Source organism: Cebidichthys violaceus, unplaced genomic scaffold, assembly GCF_023349555.1.
Source record: "Cebidichthys violaceus isolate CVI_PGR_0920_01 unplaced genomic scaffold, fCebVio1.0.p SCAF_23, whole genome shotgun sequence".
NCBI lineage: Eukaryota > Metazoa > Chordata > Actinopteri > Perciformes > Stichaeidae > Cebidichthys > Cebidichthys violaceus.
The window spans coordinates 5,272,365-5,291,497 of NW_027176406.1; the positions used below are offsets into that span (position 1 = coordinate 5,272,365).

At 39.2% G+C, this 19,133-nt stretch overlaps 2 protein-coding genes across 2 annotated transcripts; one reads left to right on the top strand and one right to left on the bottom strand.

The window, feature by feature from the left end:
- The first annotated feature begins 903 nt into the window (after window positions 1–903).
- Window positions 904–13,646, top strand: LOC137878443 (myosin heavy chain, fast skeletal muscle). The gene is made up of 39 exons (XM_068718744.1): window positions 904–1,122; window positions 1,312–1,455; window positions 1,543–1,699; window positions 1,792–1,819; window positions 1,909–2,014; window positions 2,099–2,191; window positions 2,281–2,344; window positions 2,454–2,552; window positions 2,633–2,736; window positions 2,825–2,963; window positions 4,726–4,844; window positions 4,930–5,079; window positions 5,159–5,329; window positions 5,423–5,729; window positions 5,973–6,043; window positions 6,127–6,214; window positions 6,303–6,420; window positions 6,512–6,635; window positions 6,735–6,871; window positions 6,954–7,209; window positions 7,356–7,598; window positions 7,709–7,885; window positions 7,985–8,130; window positions 8,244–8,334; window positions 8,428–8,817; window positions 8,965–9,091; window positions 9,366–9,484; window positions 9,737–9,933; window positions 10,037–10,220; window positions 10,315–10,480; window positions 10,579–10,703; window positions 10,858–11,166; window positions 11,255–11,458; window positions 11,552–11,677; window positions 11,787–11,957; window positions 12,035–12,139; window positions 12,925–13,020; window positions 13,115–13,246; window positions 13,578–13,646. The coding sequence occupies exons 1-39, from the start codon at window positions 904–906 to the stop codon at window positions 13,596–13,598; spliced, it is 5,823 nt and encodes a 1,940-aa protein (XP_068574845.1). The 3' UTR covers window positions 13,599–13,646.
- Window positions 13,647–13,870: 224 nt separating this feature from the next.
- On the bottom strand, window positions 13,871–18,745 carry LOC137878691 (uncharacterized). Its single transcript, XM_068719072.1, has 11 exons — window positions 18,655–18,745; window positions 18,304–18,467; window positions 17,406–17,582; window positions 17,110–17,254; window positions 16,803–16,978; window positions 16,517–16,678; window positions 16,089–16,242; window positions 15,849–16,003; window positions 15,245–15,427; window positions 14,812–14,850; window positions 13,871–14,716 (listed from the first exon to the last, which is right to left on the bottom strand). Exons 1-11 carry the CDS (start codon window positions 18,743–18,745, stop codon window positions 14,285–14,287), a joined length of 1,878 nt encoding a protein of 625 aa, XP_068575173.1. The 3' UTR covers window positions 13,871–14,284.
- Between the last annotated feature and the right edge of the window lie 388 nt (window positions 18,746–19,133).

Here is a 19,133-nt window from a genome sequence, read left to right on the forward strand (position 1 = left end):
AAAATGATTGCAATAACATATTTAACAAGATTTAAAAAACATAAAAAACGTCAATCCTGCTCTTTTATACTTTGAGTTCATGTATAAACTGTATTGTAAGCAATTGTATTAATAAATGTGTAATGCAACAACTAAGTCATGTGTTTGGAAAACTATATAATATATATATACATTATAATACATATATTTGTAACATAAAGTCTAAAAGTCGCTAACATTTGAAATCATTTTACTAACGCAATGTTTTTTACCCATCAGTTTGGGTACAGGCAAAAAATATCTTCTGCAACAAATGTGAGTACAAGGTAATATCAATCAATGTAAATGTCAGTGTCACAGGATTAGCTACAACATGACAAGAATGCATGACCAAACTGAGCAGGGCACACCTACCGAGGAGACAATCCTCCCTCTATAAAAGAGGCTGCTCAGCACTCTGTCGATAACTGGTAGGTTTCCAGCTCAGGTAAGTTCATCAGCTTCAATTGATCAGTATTGTGTAATTAGTAATTGATTAATCATGTATTTGCTGCAGTGCCTAGAAGCACTATTGAAAATTATTTAATTTATTATAATTTATTTATTCCCACTGAAGTGCTGTACACAAATTAGATGCCAGAAAATAGTTTACAATAATTTGTGGATAGTTTAGTGAATAATATATTACTTTATAGATTCATGTACTCATGCTTGACTGTTTATTAATAGGATAAAAAAAGAACAGACCTGACTCCATCTTCTGTTGGGACCAAAGGAGGTAAATTATTGTTTATTTTAAGTGATTACAATTTCAAAACATACCTCACCTGAAATGCCTACTAACAGCATGTTAACATGTATTTTAACAAATACTAGAGAAATTTAGTAGACCTCTTTTTATTTGCAGTCGCTTAAGGTGCCATCATGAGCACAGACGCAGAGATGGAGGCCTATGGCCCTGCGGCCGTTTACCTCAGAAAACCAGAGAGGGAGAGGATTGAGGCTCAAACTTCTCCATTTGATGCCAAAACAGCCTACTTTGTAACTGATCCTGACAACATGTATTCCAAGGGTAAACTCACTAAAAGAGAGGGTGGCAAAGCCACAGTTGACACACTGGAATATGAGGGAAAGACATCAAAGGTAAGTGTAATCATGCAATGAAACTCAAATGACCCCAAACAAACAGACAGTTCTCTAAATCATTAAGATATTATTGTTTTACTTCACATATTTTCTTAGCGAAAGAGAACAAGATACATTTTATTAAACTATTATATGAGACTTTATGACTACCTTAGATTTTTTTTCTTTATTGTATTTCCAATTCAGACTCTAACTGTAAAAGAGGATGAAATCCATCCCATGAATCCACCCAAGTATGATAAAATGGAGGACATGGCCATGATGACCCACCTCAATGAGCCAGCTGTGCTGTATAACCTCAAAGAGCGTTTTTCATCATGGATGATCTATGTAAGCTTCAATCTCATAACTTAGTGCTCGTTTATCTGTAAAGCCTGTGCATCAAAGGTGATAATCTTTCTATCTGTGGTGTTACAGACCTACTCTGGCCTGTTCTGCGTCGTCGTGAACCCCTACAAGTGGCTTCCTGTGTACGATTCTCAGGTTGTCAATGCATACAGAGGCAAGAAGAGGATTGAGGCTCCACCCCACATCTTCTCAATATCTGATAATGCCTATCAGTTCATGCTCACTGGTAAGATCAAAGTTACCACAGAATTTGAGGAGATGGGACGAAGAAGAATCTCAATTATAGGTTTAACTTGAGCGTGTATGCTTATATTTCAGATCGTGAGAACCAGTCTGTCCTTATCACGTGAGTACAACACAAATTGTCAAGACAATTCTTTAGGAACTTTGTGACTATCTTCGTAAGTATAACTAAATATCCTATAATTAACCCAGTGGAGAATCCGGTGCAGGAAAGACTGTCAACACCAAGCGTGTCATCCAGTACTTTGCAACAATTGCAGTGGTTGGAGGAAAGAAAGCAGAAACTAGCAAAATCCAGGTAAAATTTGTTGTTCGCTAAAAATCTTTGCTGCAGTTGATTGTTGTTGAATAATTTATACAGCCTCATAATGTTTCTACATAGGGTTCGCTGGAAGATCAAATCATTGCAGCCAACCCTCTACTAGAGGCCTATGGTAATGCCAAGACTGTGAGGAATGACAACTCCTCTCGTTTTGTAAGTATTCATATTATGGACCTTCACATTGCCTTTCTTATGCTTATTGTCACCTCGAGTCAAACTGACACTTTCTGGTAAATGTTTAGGGTAAATTCATCAGAATCCACTTTGGCACTAGTGGGAAGCTGTCCTCAGCTGATATTGAAACATGTAAGTTCTAGTTATTTTCCTGTTGTAGTGGACAGCATTGTCCCAATATGTCTTGAATTGTTTGATTTGCTTTTATCCTCAATTCTTCATATCTAACAAATACTCTCAGATCTGCTGGAGAAGTCTCGTGTCACCTTCCAGTTGTCTGCTGAGAGGAGCTACCATATCTTCTATCAGCTGATGACTGGCCACAAGCCTGAGCTCCTGGGTACATTATAAGACAATAAACATATAATAGAAAAAGTAAGAGTGTGTTCTCACTTATCAATTTCTTCTCATTTCTTCCAGAGGCTCTCCTGATCACCACCAACCCCTATGACTACCACATGATCAGTCAGGGTGAAATCACTGTCAAAAGCATCGATGATGTGGAGGAGTTCATTGCAACCGATGTAAGTTAATTGTAATTTGTACAATAACAGTAGATGATTGTTAGAATAACTGATTTTCAAAAAAGGATTTGCTGTGCATGAATTGCAGACTGCTATTGATATCTTGGGCTTCACTGGTGAGGAGAAGGTTGCCATCTACAAGCTGACCGGCGCTGTGATGCATCATGGCAACATGAAATTCAAGCAGAAACAGCGCGAGGAGCAGGGTGAACCCGATGGCACTGAGGGTAATTGTATTAATAGTGTGATTTTATATAATCAAACTACATCATATCACATCAAAGGATATTAAGCAGGTAAACTTTAAATACAAACACCTCACTTTTTTGCATAAACGTATACTGCAAGAATGTAATCACAACTTAATCACACTGCTACAACAGTGGATTATATTGGTGGAATGCATATTTCACCTACAAAGAAGGTCTGGCACTCTGATGTGTGAGATTTTAAAGCAACATGAGATAACTTATAGAGCGGTATGGATGCCATTTCATCTGTGGCCAAAAAATAGCATTAATCATGAAAACGGTTAAAGGATATACTATGTCATGGGAACAGTCTAAAACAGCATGATAACATATTCCAAACAGACACATTGCACGAATAAAGAGAAAAAACAGTCACAAGCTGTCACTAACAAAAAGTCATATGACAGACAAACAGCCCAAAGTAAGACATTAAGTGCCAACAAACATTCTACATGCACTGGTGGAAAGTAACTGTACATTGATTCAAGTAATGTACTTACGTACAAATCCTAGTTACTCTTGCTTTACTTGAGTATTTCCTTATAATGCAACTTTATATTTCTACTAAATTACATCTCACAGGCAAATATTGTACTTTTTACGAGACTGGATTTGTCTGACAGCTGTAGTTACTAGATACTTTTCAGATTAAAATTGTTCACATCCTTCCTGTCGAGTGAAAACCATGTATCTCCAAATTTGGTGATTTTAACTTTGAATTCTGATAAACTGAAGGATTAAGTTTTCCTTCACGGGTTAAGACAATTATAGTACATAGTATTGTTTGTACAAGAAGCTCACTGTTTAATATTTGATTGTAAATGTACAGTAAACTACTGGTTTCTAGTCATATTACTTTCACAGCAACGTACTGTGACATTTTTAAAGTAAATCATAGTAGAATAACAGCTGTATACTGTGACTTCACAGTCAGTTAAAAGGATATAGTATGGTAGTATATTGCTGTAGAATTACTGCATTAAACTGTGACTTTTTCACCTTCATAACCTATAAACTAGATAAATCCCTCTTGGACTGGAACCGAATATCATTATAGTGGACGAGAGCAGGACAGTAAAATTGGGTGAGGCTGGCAGAGAATACTGGCAACGGTAACTGTCCTTCTTGACTAAATTTACAGAGAAAGCTTATATAGCTACATGCATTACTAGAATAATTACGGAAAATAATTAACCAAAAAAAATGTAATTTATTACCATAGCAAGATATTGTCGTACATATTTATTTTTGCCATCCTGGCATTCCTTCGGACTGTTTGTTTTTCCGATGCTGTCCAGAAGTTGATTCCACCTGATTCCAGGAGAATGCAGCATACATGGTTCTCACAGGAGAGAGAGCTAAAAACATATGATGATCTCACAGAATATGATACATTGCTGTAGATTAAAATACCTAACAGGATATAAAGGAGTTAGACTCAGCACAACAGTAAACACATACAACAGAAAAATGATATTGACAAATAAATGACAATAATGCAGCAGTAATAATGTCTTTAAAAAAAACATACAATAGTAAAATACTACCTGGGACCATTTTTCTGCACTATGACAACTTTTGATACTTTAAGTACATTTTGCCTACGTTTTTAGGAGTGTTTTCAATGTGGATTTTAATAATGTTACAGCTCATATTCTTGCTTCATAGTGTTAACATTGTTTTGTTAGATCCTGTGCATTTCTTTGCATAAATGGAAAAAAAAATTTCTTTCACTCAGAGGCTGATAAAATTGCCTACCTCATGGGCCTGAACTCAGCAGACATGCTGAAAGCTCTGTGCTACCCAAGAGTCAAGGTTGGAAATGAGATGGTGACCAAAGGTCAGACAGTGCCACAGGTAACAAAAATAAAAAGTTTTGCATTTTGATATGAAAATATTAGGCTATTCTGATAGATTACCACACTAAAATCCTTATTTCTAGGTCAACAATGCTGTCAGTGCTCTGTGCAAGTCCGTCTATGAGAAAATGTTCTTGTGGATGGTCATCCGTATTAATGAGATGCTGGACACAAGGCAGCCAAGACAGTTCTTCATTGGAGTGTTGGATATCGCTGGATTTGAGATCTTTGATGTGAGTTGCGGAAAAGTATCTGAGCAGTTTTAATTTCAACCCCATTTTGCTATAAAATCAAATATTTCTGTAATTATAGTTTAACAGCTTGGAGCAACTCTGCATCAACTTCACCAATGAGAAACTGCAACAGTTCTTCAACCACCACATGTTCGTCCTGGAGCAAGAGGAGTACAAGAAAGAAGGCATTGAATGGGAGTTCATTGACTTCGGTATGGACTTGGCTGCCTGCATTGAGCTTATCGAGAAGGTAAGACAAATCTGTCAGGTAGAACGAAATTCCTGTTTTCTGAGTGTGTGCTAAATTATTGATTCTTTCTAATATGACAAAATGTCTCTTCAGCCGATGGGCATCTTCTCCATCCTTGAAGAGGAGTGCATGTTCCCCAAGGCTACAGACACATCTTTCAAGAACAAGCTGCATGATCAGCATCTTGGCAAGACCAAGGCCTTTGAGAAGCCAAAGCCTGGAAAGGGCAAGGCCGATGCTCACTTCGCTCTGATTCACTATGCTGGTACAGTGGACTACAATATCAATGGCTGGCTGGACAAGAACAAGGACCCCCTGAATGACTCAGTTATTCAGCTCTACCAGAAATCTGCAAACAAACTGCTAGCATTACTGTATTTAAGCCACAATGCACCTGAAGGTAAGACGTTATACAAACTGGTAATTTATGTTAGTAAAGAGATAAAACCTGAGCAGAAACAAAGGCAATGATTCAGTGGTATTGTTGTAACTTCTCTGGAACAACCAACTGGCGGGCAGGATGGTTCCTTTCAGACCGTCTCTGAACTACAAAATCCATTTTTCACAAAGAAAAATGCTTAAACACTGATAAAACGTTACTTATTCAGTCCCATTAATGAAATTCAAATATTTTGCAAAACAGAGGGTGCTGCTGGCAAGAAGGCTGGAAAGAAGAAGGGAGGTTCCTTCCAGACTGTGTCTGCCCTTTTCAGAGTATGTATTGTTTCATATCTTTGGATAACAATTCAAAAACCTCAAATAATGTTGACCTATTATCTTGTTATGATGCTCCACAGGAGAACTTGGGAAAGCTGATGACCAACTTGAGGAGCACCCACCCTCATTTTGTCCGTTGCTTGATTCCTAATGAATCAAAGACCCCAGGTAAGACATTCATAATACTTCTTTCTGCACTTTGTGAAACATAGTAAAAAAAGAGAAATTCTACCCAATATGTGTTTGCAATTACCAGGTCTTATGGAGAACCACTTGGTCATCCACCAGCTGAGGTGTAACGGTGTGCTGGAAGGCATCAGAATCTGCAGAAAGGGCTTCCCCAGCAGAGTCCTCTATGGTGACTTTAAGCAGAGGTAATTGGCTGTAGAAGTAATTCAAGTGATTATGAGGTAATACATGGGGCTGATGAGTGAGGTATAAGTAACACCATTAATTCTATTGTAGATACAAAGTATTGAATGCTAGTGTCATCCCTGAGGGACAGTTCATTGACAACAAAAAAGCTGCAGAGAAGCTGCTGGGGTCCATTGATGTGGACCACACTCAGTACAAGTTTGGGCACACAAAGGTACATTATTTTGGACAATATTAACAGACTTTCACGAATGCAGTTGTCCTGTTTCATCCATGTGTGCTAATGACTAATTTCCTTCACTTGACATAATAGGTGTTCTTCAAAGCTGGTCTGTTGGGTACCCTGGAGGAGATGAGAGATGACAAACTGGCTACGCTGGTGACCATGACTCAGGCTCGCTGCAGAGGTTTCCTCATGAGGAAGGAATTTGCTAAAATGATGGAGAGGAGGTAGGATTCTCATACAACATACTTTATGAACTGAAGTCCTGTGTGGTGTTAACCAAAATATTTTTTTATGGTATCTTATTAGAGATGCAATCTTCACAGTCCAATACAACATCCGATCATTCATGAATGTGAAGAACTGGCCATGGATGCATCTGTACTTCAAGATCAAGCCTCTTCTTAAGACTGCTGAGACTGAGAAGGAGCTGCAACAGATGAAGGAGAACTATGATAAGATGAAAACAGACCTGTCTACTGCATTAGCCAAGAAGAAGGAACTGGAGGAGAAGATGGTTTCTCTGCTGCAGGAAAAGAATGACCTGCAACTACAAGTGGCTTCTGTGAGTAGAATACTTAAGCAGACTTCATGTTCTGTTTGTCAGTTAACTATGTCAGTCAGATCTTCAGTCAAACAGTCAAGCTTTTTGCTTTACCAACTGAATAATTTTTCACTCAAAATAATACCATATATATGTTCAAAATATAGGAAGGTGAGAACCTCTGTGATGCAGAGGAAAGGTGTGAAGGGCTCATCAAGAGCAAAATCCAGCTTGAGGCCAAACTCAAAGAGACAACTGAGAGAATGGAGGATGAAGAGGAAATGAATGCTGAGCTGACTGCCAAGAAGAGGAAGCTGGAGGATGAATGCTCTGAGCTGAAGAAAGACATTGATGACTTGGAGCTCACCTTGGCTAAAGTGGAGAAGGAGAAACATGCCACAGAAAACAAGGTTCACATAACTTGAAATATACACTGATACAAACCGATAAAATATGTCTACATAATCACATATGCATGGATTAAGTTATACTAAAGTGTATCCTTCATTCCTTTTTTTAGGTGAAAAACCTGACGGAGGAGATGGCATCTCAAGATGAGGTCATTGCCAAGTTAACCAAGGAGAAGAAAGCCCTCCAAGAGGCTCACCAGCAAACACTTGATGATCTCCAGGCAGAGGAAGATAAAGTCAACACTCTGAGCAAGGCCAAGACAAAGCTGGAACAGCAAGTGGACGATGTGAGGAAACATTGCTTTCAAAGTTATGAAACTATAAAACAGTTTGGGTTTTAGGATTGATGTTCCATTGTATAAATACAAAACATTTTATTTCAAAAGCTTGAGGGATCACTGGAGCAAGAGAAGAAGCTTCGCATGGACCTTGAGAGAGCCAAGAGGAAGCTTGAGGGAGATCTGAAACTGGCCCAGGAATCCATAATGGATCTGGAGAATGACAAGCAGCAATCTGACGAGAAAATCAAAAAGTAAGTTTTTGTTTGTTTGTAAGTTTATTAATCCTCGTATCAGCATACCACACATTACACTCAAACAACAGTAAAACTATGACAGTGACATTTTTCTTGGTCTCCTCTTCCAGGAAGGACTTTGAGACCAGTCAGCTCCTCAGCAAGATTGAGGATGAACAGTCTCTTGGTGCCCAGCTTCAGAAGAAAATCAAGGAACTCCAGGTAATGTATTTGACATGAATATTACACTCAGTGAATCAAAACAAACATGTTAAGGTTAATATGTTGCATTGATATTACTATCATCAAATCCAGGCTCGTATTGAGGAGCTGGAGGAAGAGATTGAGGCTGAGAGGGCAGCTCGGGCTAAGGTAGAGAAGCAGAGGGCTGACCTCTCCAGGGAGCTCGAGGAGATCAGTGAGAGGCTCGAGGAAGCTGGTGGAGCAACATCAGCTCAGATTGAGATGAACAAGAAGCGGGAGGCTGAGTTTCAGAAGCTGCGTCGGGATCTTGAAGAGTCAACCCTGCAGCATGAAGCTACCGCAGCAGCTCTCCGCAAGAAGCAGGCTGACAGTGTTGCAGAGCTGGGAGAGCAGATCGACAACCTCCAGCGTGTCAAGCAGAAGCTGGAGAAGGAGAAGAGCGAGTACAAGATGGAGATTGATGACCTCTCAAGCAACATGGAGTCTGTTGCCAAAGCAAAGGTGTGCACTGTTTTTCAGAAAAATTGCAATTACATAAGATTTCAGAAAATATCCAAATGATGAAAGTGGAGAATAAACACAGAATATCTGATGAGTAGGTTCTATGTTCACTGCATTTGAGTTATGTCAATTACATCCCAATTATAGGCCAATCTGGAGAAATTGAGCCGAACTCTTGAAGACCAATTAAGTGAAATCAAGTCTAAAAATGATGAGAACGTTCGCCAGCTAAATGACTTGAGTGCACAGAGGGCAAGACTGCAAACAGAGAACGGTATGTATTCAAAGATGTGAAATATGTAATACTATATTGATTTGTGCCTCTTTTGAATTCAGATATTATTTATTCAAATGTTTCAAAATTATGATTGACTTACAGGATATAATGTGATTCCTATCAGGCATAGTTGCAGAGAATTCCATACAATTTTTCTTTTACCTGTGTGTTGTGCTACTATTTCAAATTGTTTGTTTTGAAAGACTTTCCTGCAATATTTCAGGAATGAAAGAAGCCATCCCAATCGTTTTTTCCTCTTATTTTTTTTCAGGGGAGTTTTCTCGCCAGATTGAGGAGAAAGAAGCTCTTATTTCCCAGCTCACTAGAGGCAAACAGGCTTACACTCAGCAGATTGAAGAGCTTAAGAGACACATTGAGGAGGAAGTAAAGGTACAATATCTAATATTTACATTGTCCACTTTATAAAGCAATTTATGCTTGTATGTATGTCTATTTATCAGGTATGATATCTAAATTGATATCTCGGAACAACAAGTTTTTCTGAACAAAAAACGGCAATGCGCTTATTTATTTTGTAAACCGAATTCAATTTTTTGTTTTAGAAAATATGTTCTGTGTATGTACTACAGTATTTAAACAGAATTAATTAAGACTTCCATGCTTCTTGTGATGAATTTATAGGCCAAGAACGCCCTGGCTCATGCTGTTCAGTCCGCCCGCCATGACTGTGATCTGCTCAGAGAGCAGTTTGAGGAGGAGCAAGAGGCCAAGGCTGAGCTGCAGCGAGGAATGTCCAAGGCCAACAGTGAGGTGGCTCAGTGGAGATCCAAATATGAGACTGATGCTATCCAGCGCACTGAGGAGCTGGAGGAGGCAAAGTACATAAAACCTTTCTATGTCTTCAAATGTATATATGTTTTGAATTCAATATTTTACCACTTTTTAGATAGTTTGGCAAAATCAAATACACTTCTTTTACAGGAAAAAGCTTGCCCAGCGCCTTCAGGATGCTGAGGAATCCATTGAAGCTGTGAACTCCAAGTGTGCCTCTCTGGAGAAGACCAAGCAGAGGCTGCAGGGTGAGGTGGAGGACCTCATGATTGATGTGGAGAGAGCTAATTCTCTGGCTGCCAACCTTGACAAGAAGCAGAGGAACTTTGACAAGGTAAATGGTTAATCTGCAATCCAAAGCCAGTTTTATCACAAGAAATACAGACCTATATGATTAACTTAACCTTTTTTAACCTCCACAATTCTAGGTCCTGTCAGAATGGAAGCAGAAGTATGAGGAGAGCCAGGCAGAGCTGGAAGGAGCCCAGAAGGAGGCTCGCTCTCTCAGCACTGAACTGTTCAAGATGAAGAACTCTTATGAGGAGGCTCTGGATCATTTGGAGACCATGAAGAGAGAGAACAAGAACCTGCAACGTATGTGTGAACTATTATCGACAGTAAAGGCAAACAATAATGTATAACCAGTTGTGAAGAGTCTAAGACTCTTTATCTTTCTTGTGTTTACTCTTTAGAGGAGATCTCAGACCTGACTGAACAGATTGGTGAGACTGGAAAAAGCATCCATGAGCTGGAAAAATCCAAAAAGGCTGTAGAAAGTGAGAAGGTTGAAATTCAGACTGCACTTGAGGAAGCTGAGGTATCATCACTTCTATTTCAATTGTTATTTATTGCAACAATTAATTTCATGGTGCCTTATGCCTTTAGTTGTTTAACTAATTTCAAATATGTTTTTTTTTTATAATGGCAGCACAGTCATTGTGGTTTTTAGCTAAACTTAGCTTTTCTTGCAGGGTACACTGGAGCATGAGGAGTCCAAGATTCTCCGTGTTCAACTTGAGCTCAACCAGATCAAAGGTGAGGTTGACAGGAAGATATCAGAGAAGGATGAGGAGATGGAGCAGATCAAGAGGAACAGCCAGAGGGTGACTGACTCCATGCAGAGCACTCTCGATGCTGAGGTCAGGAGCAGGAACGATGCCTTGAGAATCAAGAAGAAGATGGAGGGAGACCTAAATGAGATGGAGATTCAGCTGAGCCATGCCAACAGGCAGTCGGCTGAGGCCCAGAAACAACTGAGGAACGTCCAGGGACAGCTCAAGGTGGGTTTGGTTGGATTGCTGAATGAAAAAAACAGGACGAAGACGAAACAAACAAAAAAGTTAAATCTTTTTTTCTCTTTGTTTTCAGGATGCCCAACTGCACCTTGATGATGCTCTCAGAGGACAGGAAGACATGAAGGAGCAGGTTGCCATGGTGGAGCGCAGAAATGGCCTGATGCTGGCTGAGATTGAGGAGCTGAGAGCCGCTCTAGAGCAGACAGAGAGAGGACGCAAAGTGGCTGAGCAGGAGTTGGTTGATGCTAGTGAGCGTGTGGGACTGCTTCACTCTCAGGTTTGTTTTCAATAATTCACAAGAAATTAGTATTTAAAAAATACAATAAAAAAACATCATATTAAACATGGCTTCCTTATTTTTAACATACAGAACACCAGTCTTATGAACACCAAGAAGAAGCTGGAGACTGATCTTGTCCAGGTTCAGGGTGAAGTGGATGATTCAGTTCAGGAAGCAAGAAATGCTGAGGAGAAAGCCAAAAAGGCTATCACTGACGTGAGTTTACATCTCTAACTCACCTATGTTGTGTTTTTGTTCTACCTCCATGCACTGACAATATGTATTATAGATTGTGAAAGAATTAGAGACCATTGTATCATTTCAGGCTGCCATGATGGCAGAGGAGCTGAAGAAGGAGCAGGACACCAGTGCTCACTTGGAGAGGATGAAGAAGAACCTGGAGGTCACAGTCAAGGACCTGCAGCACCGTCTGGATGAGGCTGAGAACCTCGCCATGAAGGGTGGCAAGAAGCAGCTCCAGAAACTGGAGTCCAGGGTATGTACTATATATAAATGCTCACACGGTTGAAGAAAGGAAAATCTTTATTTATTATTTCTATCATCACATTACAGGTGCGAGAGCTGGAGACTGAGGTTGAAGCCGAGCAGAGACGTGGAGCTGATGCTGTGAAAGGTGTTCGCAAATACGAGAGGAGAGTGAAGGAGCTGACATACCAGGTCAATTAATTTCACTCAAACCTTGATAACAGTGATGGAAAGTACATTTACTAAAGTACTGTACTTAAATACAATTTTGAGGTATTTTGAGTTTTTCCCTTTATACTTCAAGTCACCTATCCATTTCAGAAGCACATATTGTACTTTTTACTCAACTACATTTCTTTGCATATTGTTGGCTCAATTGTCAGCACACCCACGTGTGTTTCCGAATACCCTGCCTGATTAGACCACTACTCAGGTATAAGTAGGGTGGAGCTATGCTGGGAATTAAACCCAACTAAACCACACTACTGTACATACGCAAGTGCCCCACCCTACAACAAAATCAACAAAAGGTTGAGGGAGATGCCAATCAAGCACTAATTAGGCAACATAAGTGAACACACCTATGTGGGTGGAATATGGGTGAGCAGAGCCTTAAATATTTTACATACAAATTATATGGTACCTTTAAAAAACATGATTATTATTGGTAAAACTACCAAAATGTATAATTGACTAGCAACAACATCACAATATACTGTAACAAAGTATATATATTTAATAATATAACAGTTCCACTCGGCTTAATCTTTTTCTTTTGATACCTTATGGGCATTTTTCTGATAATACATGTGTACTTTTACTGAAGTAATATTTTTAATGTAGGACTTCTACTTGTTACAGAGTATTCTTACACTGTGGTATTACTACTTTTACTTACGGAAACATCTAAATACCTCTTCCAAAAAAAATTGATTCTGCTTCAACACTCCATAAGTGACAATTCTTTATCTGAACAGACTGAGGAGGACAAGAAGAATGTGACCAGACTTCAGGATCTGGTGGACAAGCTGCAGCTCAAAGTCAAGGCTTACAAGAGACAGGCCGAGGAGGCTGTGAGTCAACTATATTAATTTGACTTATCAGGCAATGAAATGAATGTTATCACCATTAACAACTAAATTATTAATACTCTTAAACCTTACACAGGAGGAGCAGGCCAACACTCACATGTCCAGGCTGAGAAAGGTCCAGCATGAGCTGGAAGAAGCTCAGGAGCGCGCTGACATCGCTGAGTCCCAGGTCAACAAGCTGAGAGTCAAGAGCCGTGATGCTGGAAAGGTATCTTTTTCATTCTCTTTATATCATATTATAACTATGTGCATATTCTTCCTCTAAATATCCAGTATTTTACATTCCAATGTGAAATACACACACATACACACACATATATACAAATAAATATATGTATATAGATTATGACCTTTGACATTAATGACCAGGTGCAGTGTGCTAATCCACAAGCCATATTGCTGATTATTCTCCTTACCTCATGGTTTTGTCATTGTTGCATTGCTTGCCTTTTTCCATCAGTACATACTGAATGTTATTGTAATGCTAATACATTCCTACAAACACTGGCCAAGTAACTAATGCTCTCTCTTACTTTCAGGGAGGTGACTCTGCTGAATGAGACACAAGACCAAGCTGAGGCATTTTAACAGAGTTCATACAATATGAGCCCCTGATAATTTTCTTCAATAAATGTTAAACATGTCTCAAGTGTTCCGTTTCTTTTTCATCGTGTGTAGTTGAGACACACAAATAATTTACAGAAAACAGTGCCTGATATTGTAGCTCTGTAATTATGTAAAATGTTAAAAGTATGCTCTAGGCTGAATTATGTGTTTCAACTAATCAAGAGCAAACACGAAGGTTTCATTTCAGTTTTTATTGGCAGAATAATGGGTTTAATTTCAACCCACCTACAATTTCTCTTTTTGGATAAGCAGCTAAAACTGCATTATCTTTAACTGCATACATTGCATTGTCATTTGAAAAAGCAAAGCAAGGAGTTCTTATCCACACCACTAAGCTTGAAACAAAATAGACCATGTGTATATGTATATGTAACATTTAACCAGCAAAAGAATAAAATGAAATCAAACGCCTTCACAAATAACCTACCCAGTTCTGAAAATAAAAACAATAAACTTGAGTTTTACTACAGCAAGAGCTTCTAATTAGTGTGGGAAAATGAAAACTACGGATACAATTTTATAAACATTGTTCAATCAATTATTTTCCTAGCCAATTACTGACACTTTACATTCATCTCTGTTGCTTTCCTCAAAAGATCATTTACAAAGTGGCACCTGACTATTGTTTATTGCCACCATCCTTCCTATCTTTCTTTCCACCCCCCTTTCCCTTTCCTTGCACTGCCTTTTCCCTCCCCTTTCCAGGATCCCCTTTCCATTTATGTCCACCTTGAGCCATACCCTTCTGCAGCTGGGCTGTGTGAATCTTCTCAATCAGAGAGAAGCAGTCTTCATCTTGATTGATGGGGTTGGTCATGTTACCCTGTTCATGTGAGTTGGGAGATGGCGGCCTTGAGTTGGCTTTTCTGGGACTTGCATGGCTTGGAGAGCAGTGCCTGGACTTGACATCTTCTTTTGGAACAAGGTTTAAGTTGAAGGACAGGGGCCCGCCAGGTCCTGGGCTCAGGGGGATCACAAGGTTATCTCCAGGGGCTCCTAGAGTGAGGAAGACTTCTGGGAACGCACATGGTTGGTTGATATTCTTCTGCCCCTTTGACACATAAGTATAGATGAAGAAATTAATCTTTTATTAAGACAATAGCAGGCAAAAAGCTCACAATCTACACAAGCTGTGACACAGCTTACCTGCTCTGGTGTGAAGCTCATGGACACCCTCACTGTCACCTGTGAAGAAATAGCGTGTCATTGTTCTATACAAAGTTGTTCGGCGATGAATGTTTAGTTGTTTTGTTCATTCATTGGTGGCCAAATGCAGAACAGTTCAAAGACTAGAGTTTAAAATAATCACTTAAAGCAGAAAGATGTATCATTATCAGCAAAACTCACACATGGGAATCTGACAAAGGAGCATCACTTCCACCCTAACTGAAACACTTAACTGGGGATAGGTGTGGTATTTCAAACTATGGGCTCACACAAGTTAGATTTTTTCATTTTCAACAATTTGATTTTCTTTAGTTGAAATCATTAAGGAACCATTTTGGTAAATGCATGCAGTCTACTGGCGTTACTTTATGCGACGTTATACAGTATAAGCATATTAAAATAAAAAAGTCACCTGTGCTGGCGAATTTTGCTTTTTCTGATAATCTGTCTCAGGGGTAAATGAAGCAGATTTGGGTAAGGCTCTGGGGGAGCCAGATTCTGCATAAGCCATGCGGGATGGTGAGGTAGGTCTGTAACAGTCCTTCCTTGATGTTGTTGGTGTACTTTCAGACACGGTGATGTGTAGTGGCGAAGCCTTGCAGAAGAAAAATAAAAACAAAAGGCAGTTGAGCTGTCAAGTACTCCGCTGTGATTTATAGAATAATAATTAATTGTGGGTATGAGGCTATTAATTAATCAAATATTTCCATGCCAACATACTTTCGTCCTTTACATAAAATACAGATATGCAAATACAGTAAAATGCTCCACATCAGGAATTTAGAACCATATTAAAATGCTCCAAAATCTTTTTAACTCAGCTAATCTATAAGGGGTCCAAGAGTGATATTTCTGCCATGAATAGTTCTTGAGTATTGTAGAAGCATGAATATACCTGCACATTGACAGACATACATCTTGTGGGAATGTGATATAAAAATGACAAGGAACTAAGCAACAATTGGCAATAATCATTATATTTATACCAATAAGGATTTAAATGTTGTGTAACTTACTGGGATTCCAGCCTTTGCATTTCTACCATTTTCATTTCTATTTCTTTCAGAATTCCCACTTATCCCTGTGAAGGTAGGTAGTGCAACATGCTGATCATCTAGCCGTCGTCCTTGACTGGAGGCAATGGTTTTGAAGAATGCGTCAGCGTCTGCACCTGTTACGGAAAGACAAGAGTTATTTCTGTGACAACTCAGAGACAGAAAACACATACTTGACCTTTCCCTGTGTGTTTTTCTGACCTGCGGGTTTACTATTTAAAGCGCTTCCATTGTGTGTGGGTGTGGCAGGTGTACTTCTGCTGGGCTGTAAAGAGCAACGTTGGTCTTCCATACGTCGCCCTTGTGCATGACTCATCATTTTAAAGAATGGCTCCTGGTCAGCTGGAGATGTCTCCTAATAAAGGTTTAAAGAAAGAAAGGCAATGAGAGGTGGGACAACTTACAGACAATTTAGCAAATAGAGGATGACACTGAAAAAAGAATTGTGCAAAAAAATCAGAGGACGAAATGAAACAAGTACATTTTTTCTTCAAAAGACTGTGGAGGAGGAGCCTCCCTAACCATCACTGATGTAATTCTAACATCTTATTTTGAAAAATATACGATTACAGGAGAATAAATGTGTTGGCAAAACTATAAGCTGTGTTTTGCGCAACATGACGTCTCACCTGCCCATGTTGGTCAGGTTTGGTGCAGTTTGAGGAGGGAGACCTTTGGGGAGGTTTATTAGATGCGTCTGAACTGGGATGCTCTTTACGGTGCGTAGATGGGGTACCCAGATTTTGGAAAATGTGGGGCGCTGAACATCTCTGTTCATCCATCCTTGAGCCCTGTGAGAGAAAAATAGGATTCATTGTTGTAATGTTGAATCAGTTGCATATATTCTTCACCTGCATAAAACTTTTCATAATGGTTTCACAATGTTGTTTGCACCGTTCTGTGTATCGGACTAACCTGGGCTTTGGAGACCATGTAACACAAGTAGCTTGCATCCCTCTCTGCAGCAGTTGATGTTGATGTGGTGCCTCCATTCTGTATCCCTGGCAATGAAGGAAGAGAGACTCGCTGGTCATCAAGCCGTCGGCCCTGAGAGTTGGACAGCAGGCTGAAGAACTTTTCAGAATCTGGACCTGGGACAGTGAAAAAAGAGACACGTTAGTTTTAAGGTAGAATATGTTATCAATTAAAGCGCAATTAAATTAGCATTGTAAAAACCTTAAATGCAAGAATAAAAACAAGAAAGCAAACATATTATTCTAACCTTTGGGCACAGTGCTCTGACTGGGTTTGTGTTTGGGTGTGGACTGGGAACTAACATTTAGGACACATCGCTGGTCATCCATTCGCCCATGCTGGGAATGACTCATTAAGGAAAAAAATGTTTCCTGTTCAGCTGGAGTCAAGGCCTAGATGGAAAAAAAAGGTGAGTAAATAGTCTGGAATATAAATTGCATGCAAAAAACAAATGGGCGGTCAGACTGCAGACATCATTGTTTAAATAAATACATGTAATTTACCTCCTGGGATAAAAATGATAGCTGTGATTTGAGCATATACCTGTTTTTGAGATGCTTTATCTTTAGTCTTTGGTCGTTCTATGTCTGAGCCGGGGCTGAATGAGGCTGAACGTGGAGGGCCTGAACCAGATCCAGACGTAGACTTTTTTGGTGCACAGTGGGCTGCCGGGGTTAGGAGTTGAGGTAGAGAGCACCTTTGCTCATCCATTCTGGAACCCTGAAATGCATTACACCAGCACGTCTCAGGAGGCACACTTTAACACATAACATTCTACAGAGCATTGAGCAAATAATGACTTCATGTAAGAATGTAATCATAAGAATCTTAGCCCAAAAATAATGTATTACTCTTATGTGCAAAAAGCTGCAACACATTTTCAATTGTGCAATACTATGCCATTAATACTGCATCTATACTGTACATTTAAAAAAAAATCCTATCTAATTCCCATTTATACTACTTTTGAAATTTGCATTGAACACATTTATTACATCCCACTTCTTAGCATTTTTACACTTTGTACACTGTGGTTGTATATTGTATGTCTCATGCATATATTTGTACATATTTTATTATATTTGTCATTCCTTATATCTTGTCTTTATTATTTACTTATATTCTCTACATCCATTGTGTTATATATTGTCGCAATATGTACTTAATTTCCATTTTACAAAGTCCTTTATTTCTACTTTTCTTCTATTTCTTTATGCTTATATATAAGAGCAACTATAGCATACCAATTTCCCCCTGGGTATCAATAAAGTATTTCTGATTCTGATTACATCTCATTTGTGCAATATTTTGTCCACAATCTTATTTCAAATTTGTGCAACATTTAAAGCCACAGCCAACATCACCACAGTATTTTGGTACTTTCATCAATTGCTGTTAAAACTGTAAAATATTTTGTTCTTTAATAAAGGGAAGTACTAACCTGGACTTTAGAGACCATGTAACACAAGTAGCTTGAATCTCCTCCTGCAGATGTGGCATTTTCCTTTCCTAATCCTGGTATTGATGGAAGAGACACTCGCTGGTCGTCAAGCCGTTGGCTCTGAGTGTTGGTCAAGAGGCTGAACAACATTTCAGAATCTATACCTGGGAAGATGACATGTGAAAACAGCTGTAATAGTTAAGTAACTATATAGAACATTAAAAACAAAAATGCAACTTGTCTGAAACTGGATCTGTTGGGAAGAAATGGTAAGTAAGAGGCAATTGCAAAAATTGCACCACACTTCTGGAAATGTTTACAGAGATGAATACAGACAGTTTTAGTTTTCACCTGTGTTTGAGGTACTTGCCGCAGGCTTTCTGTGTTTGGGTGTGCAGGGAGCACTCCTGCTAGGATCTAAGGAACAGCGCTGGTCGTCCATGCGTCCACGCTGGCCATGGCTGATTACACTCATGAAATTCTGTTGTTCATCAACATCAGGTAATTCTTCCTATTGGGCAAATACATTTAGATTAAGATTTGACCAAAATAAGGATGAACAACATTTAATAATGCATACAACATTGTCAAAGAGGCCAGTGGAAACCTGCAATCATTAAACAACAAGAATGACACAGAAGGACAGAACAGACTATCGTAGAATTAGTGCAGTCATGCTCAGAGCGAACCTGTGATTGGTTGTCTGGTATCAGCAGATGCTTCCTGTTTCTATCTGGAGTACTCTCTGTCACAGAAATCTGAGGTGCAGAGCCATGATGGTTATTGCTCCTCCGGTCCTGAGAAAACAAGTCACATTTGAGGTAGACTTC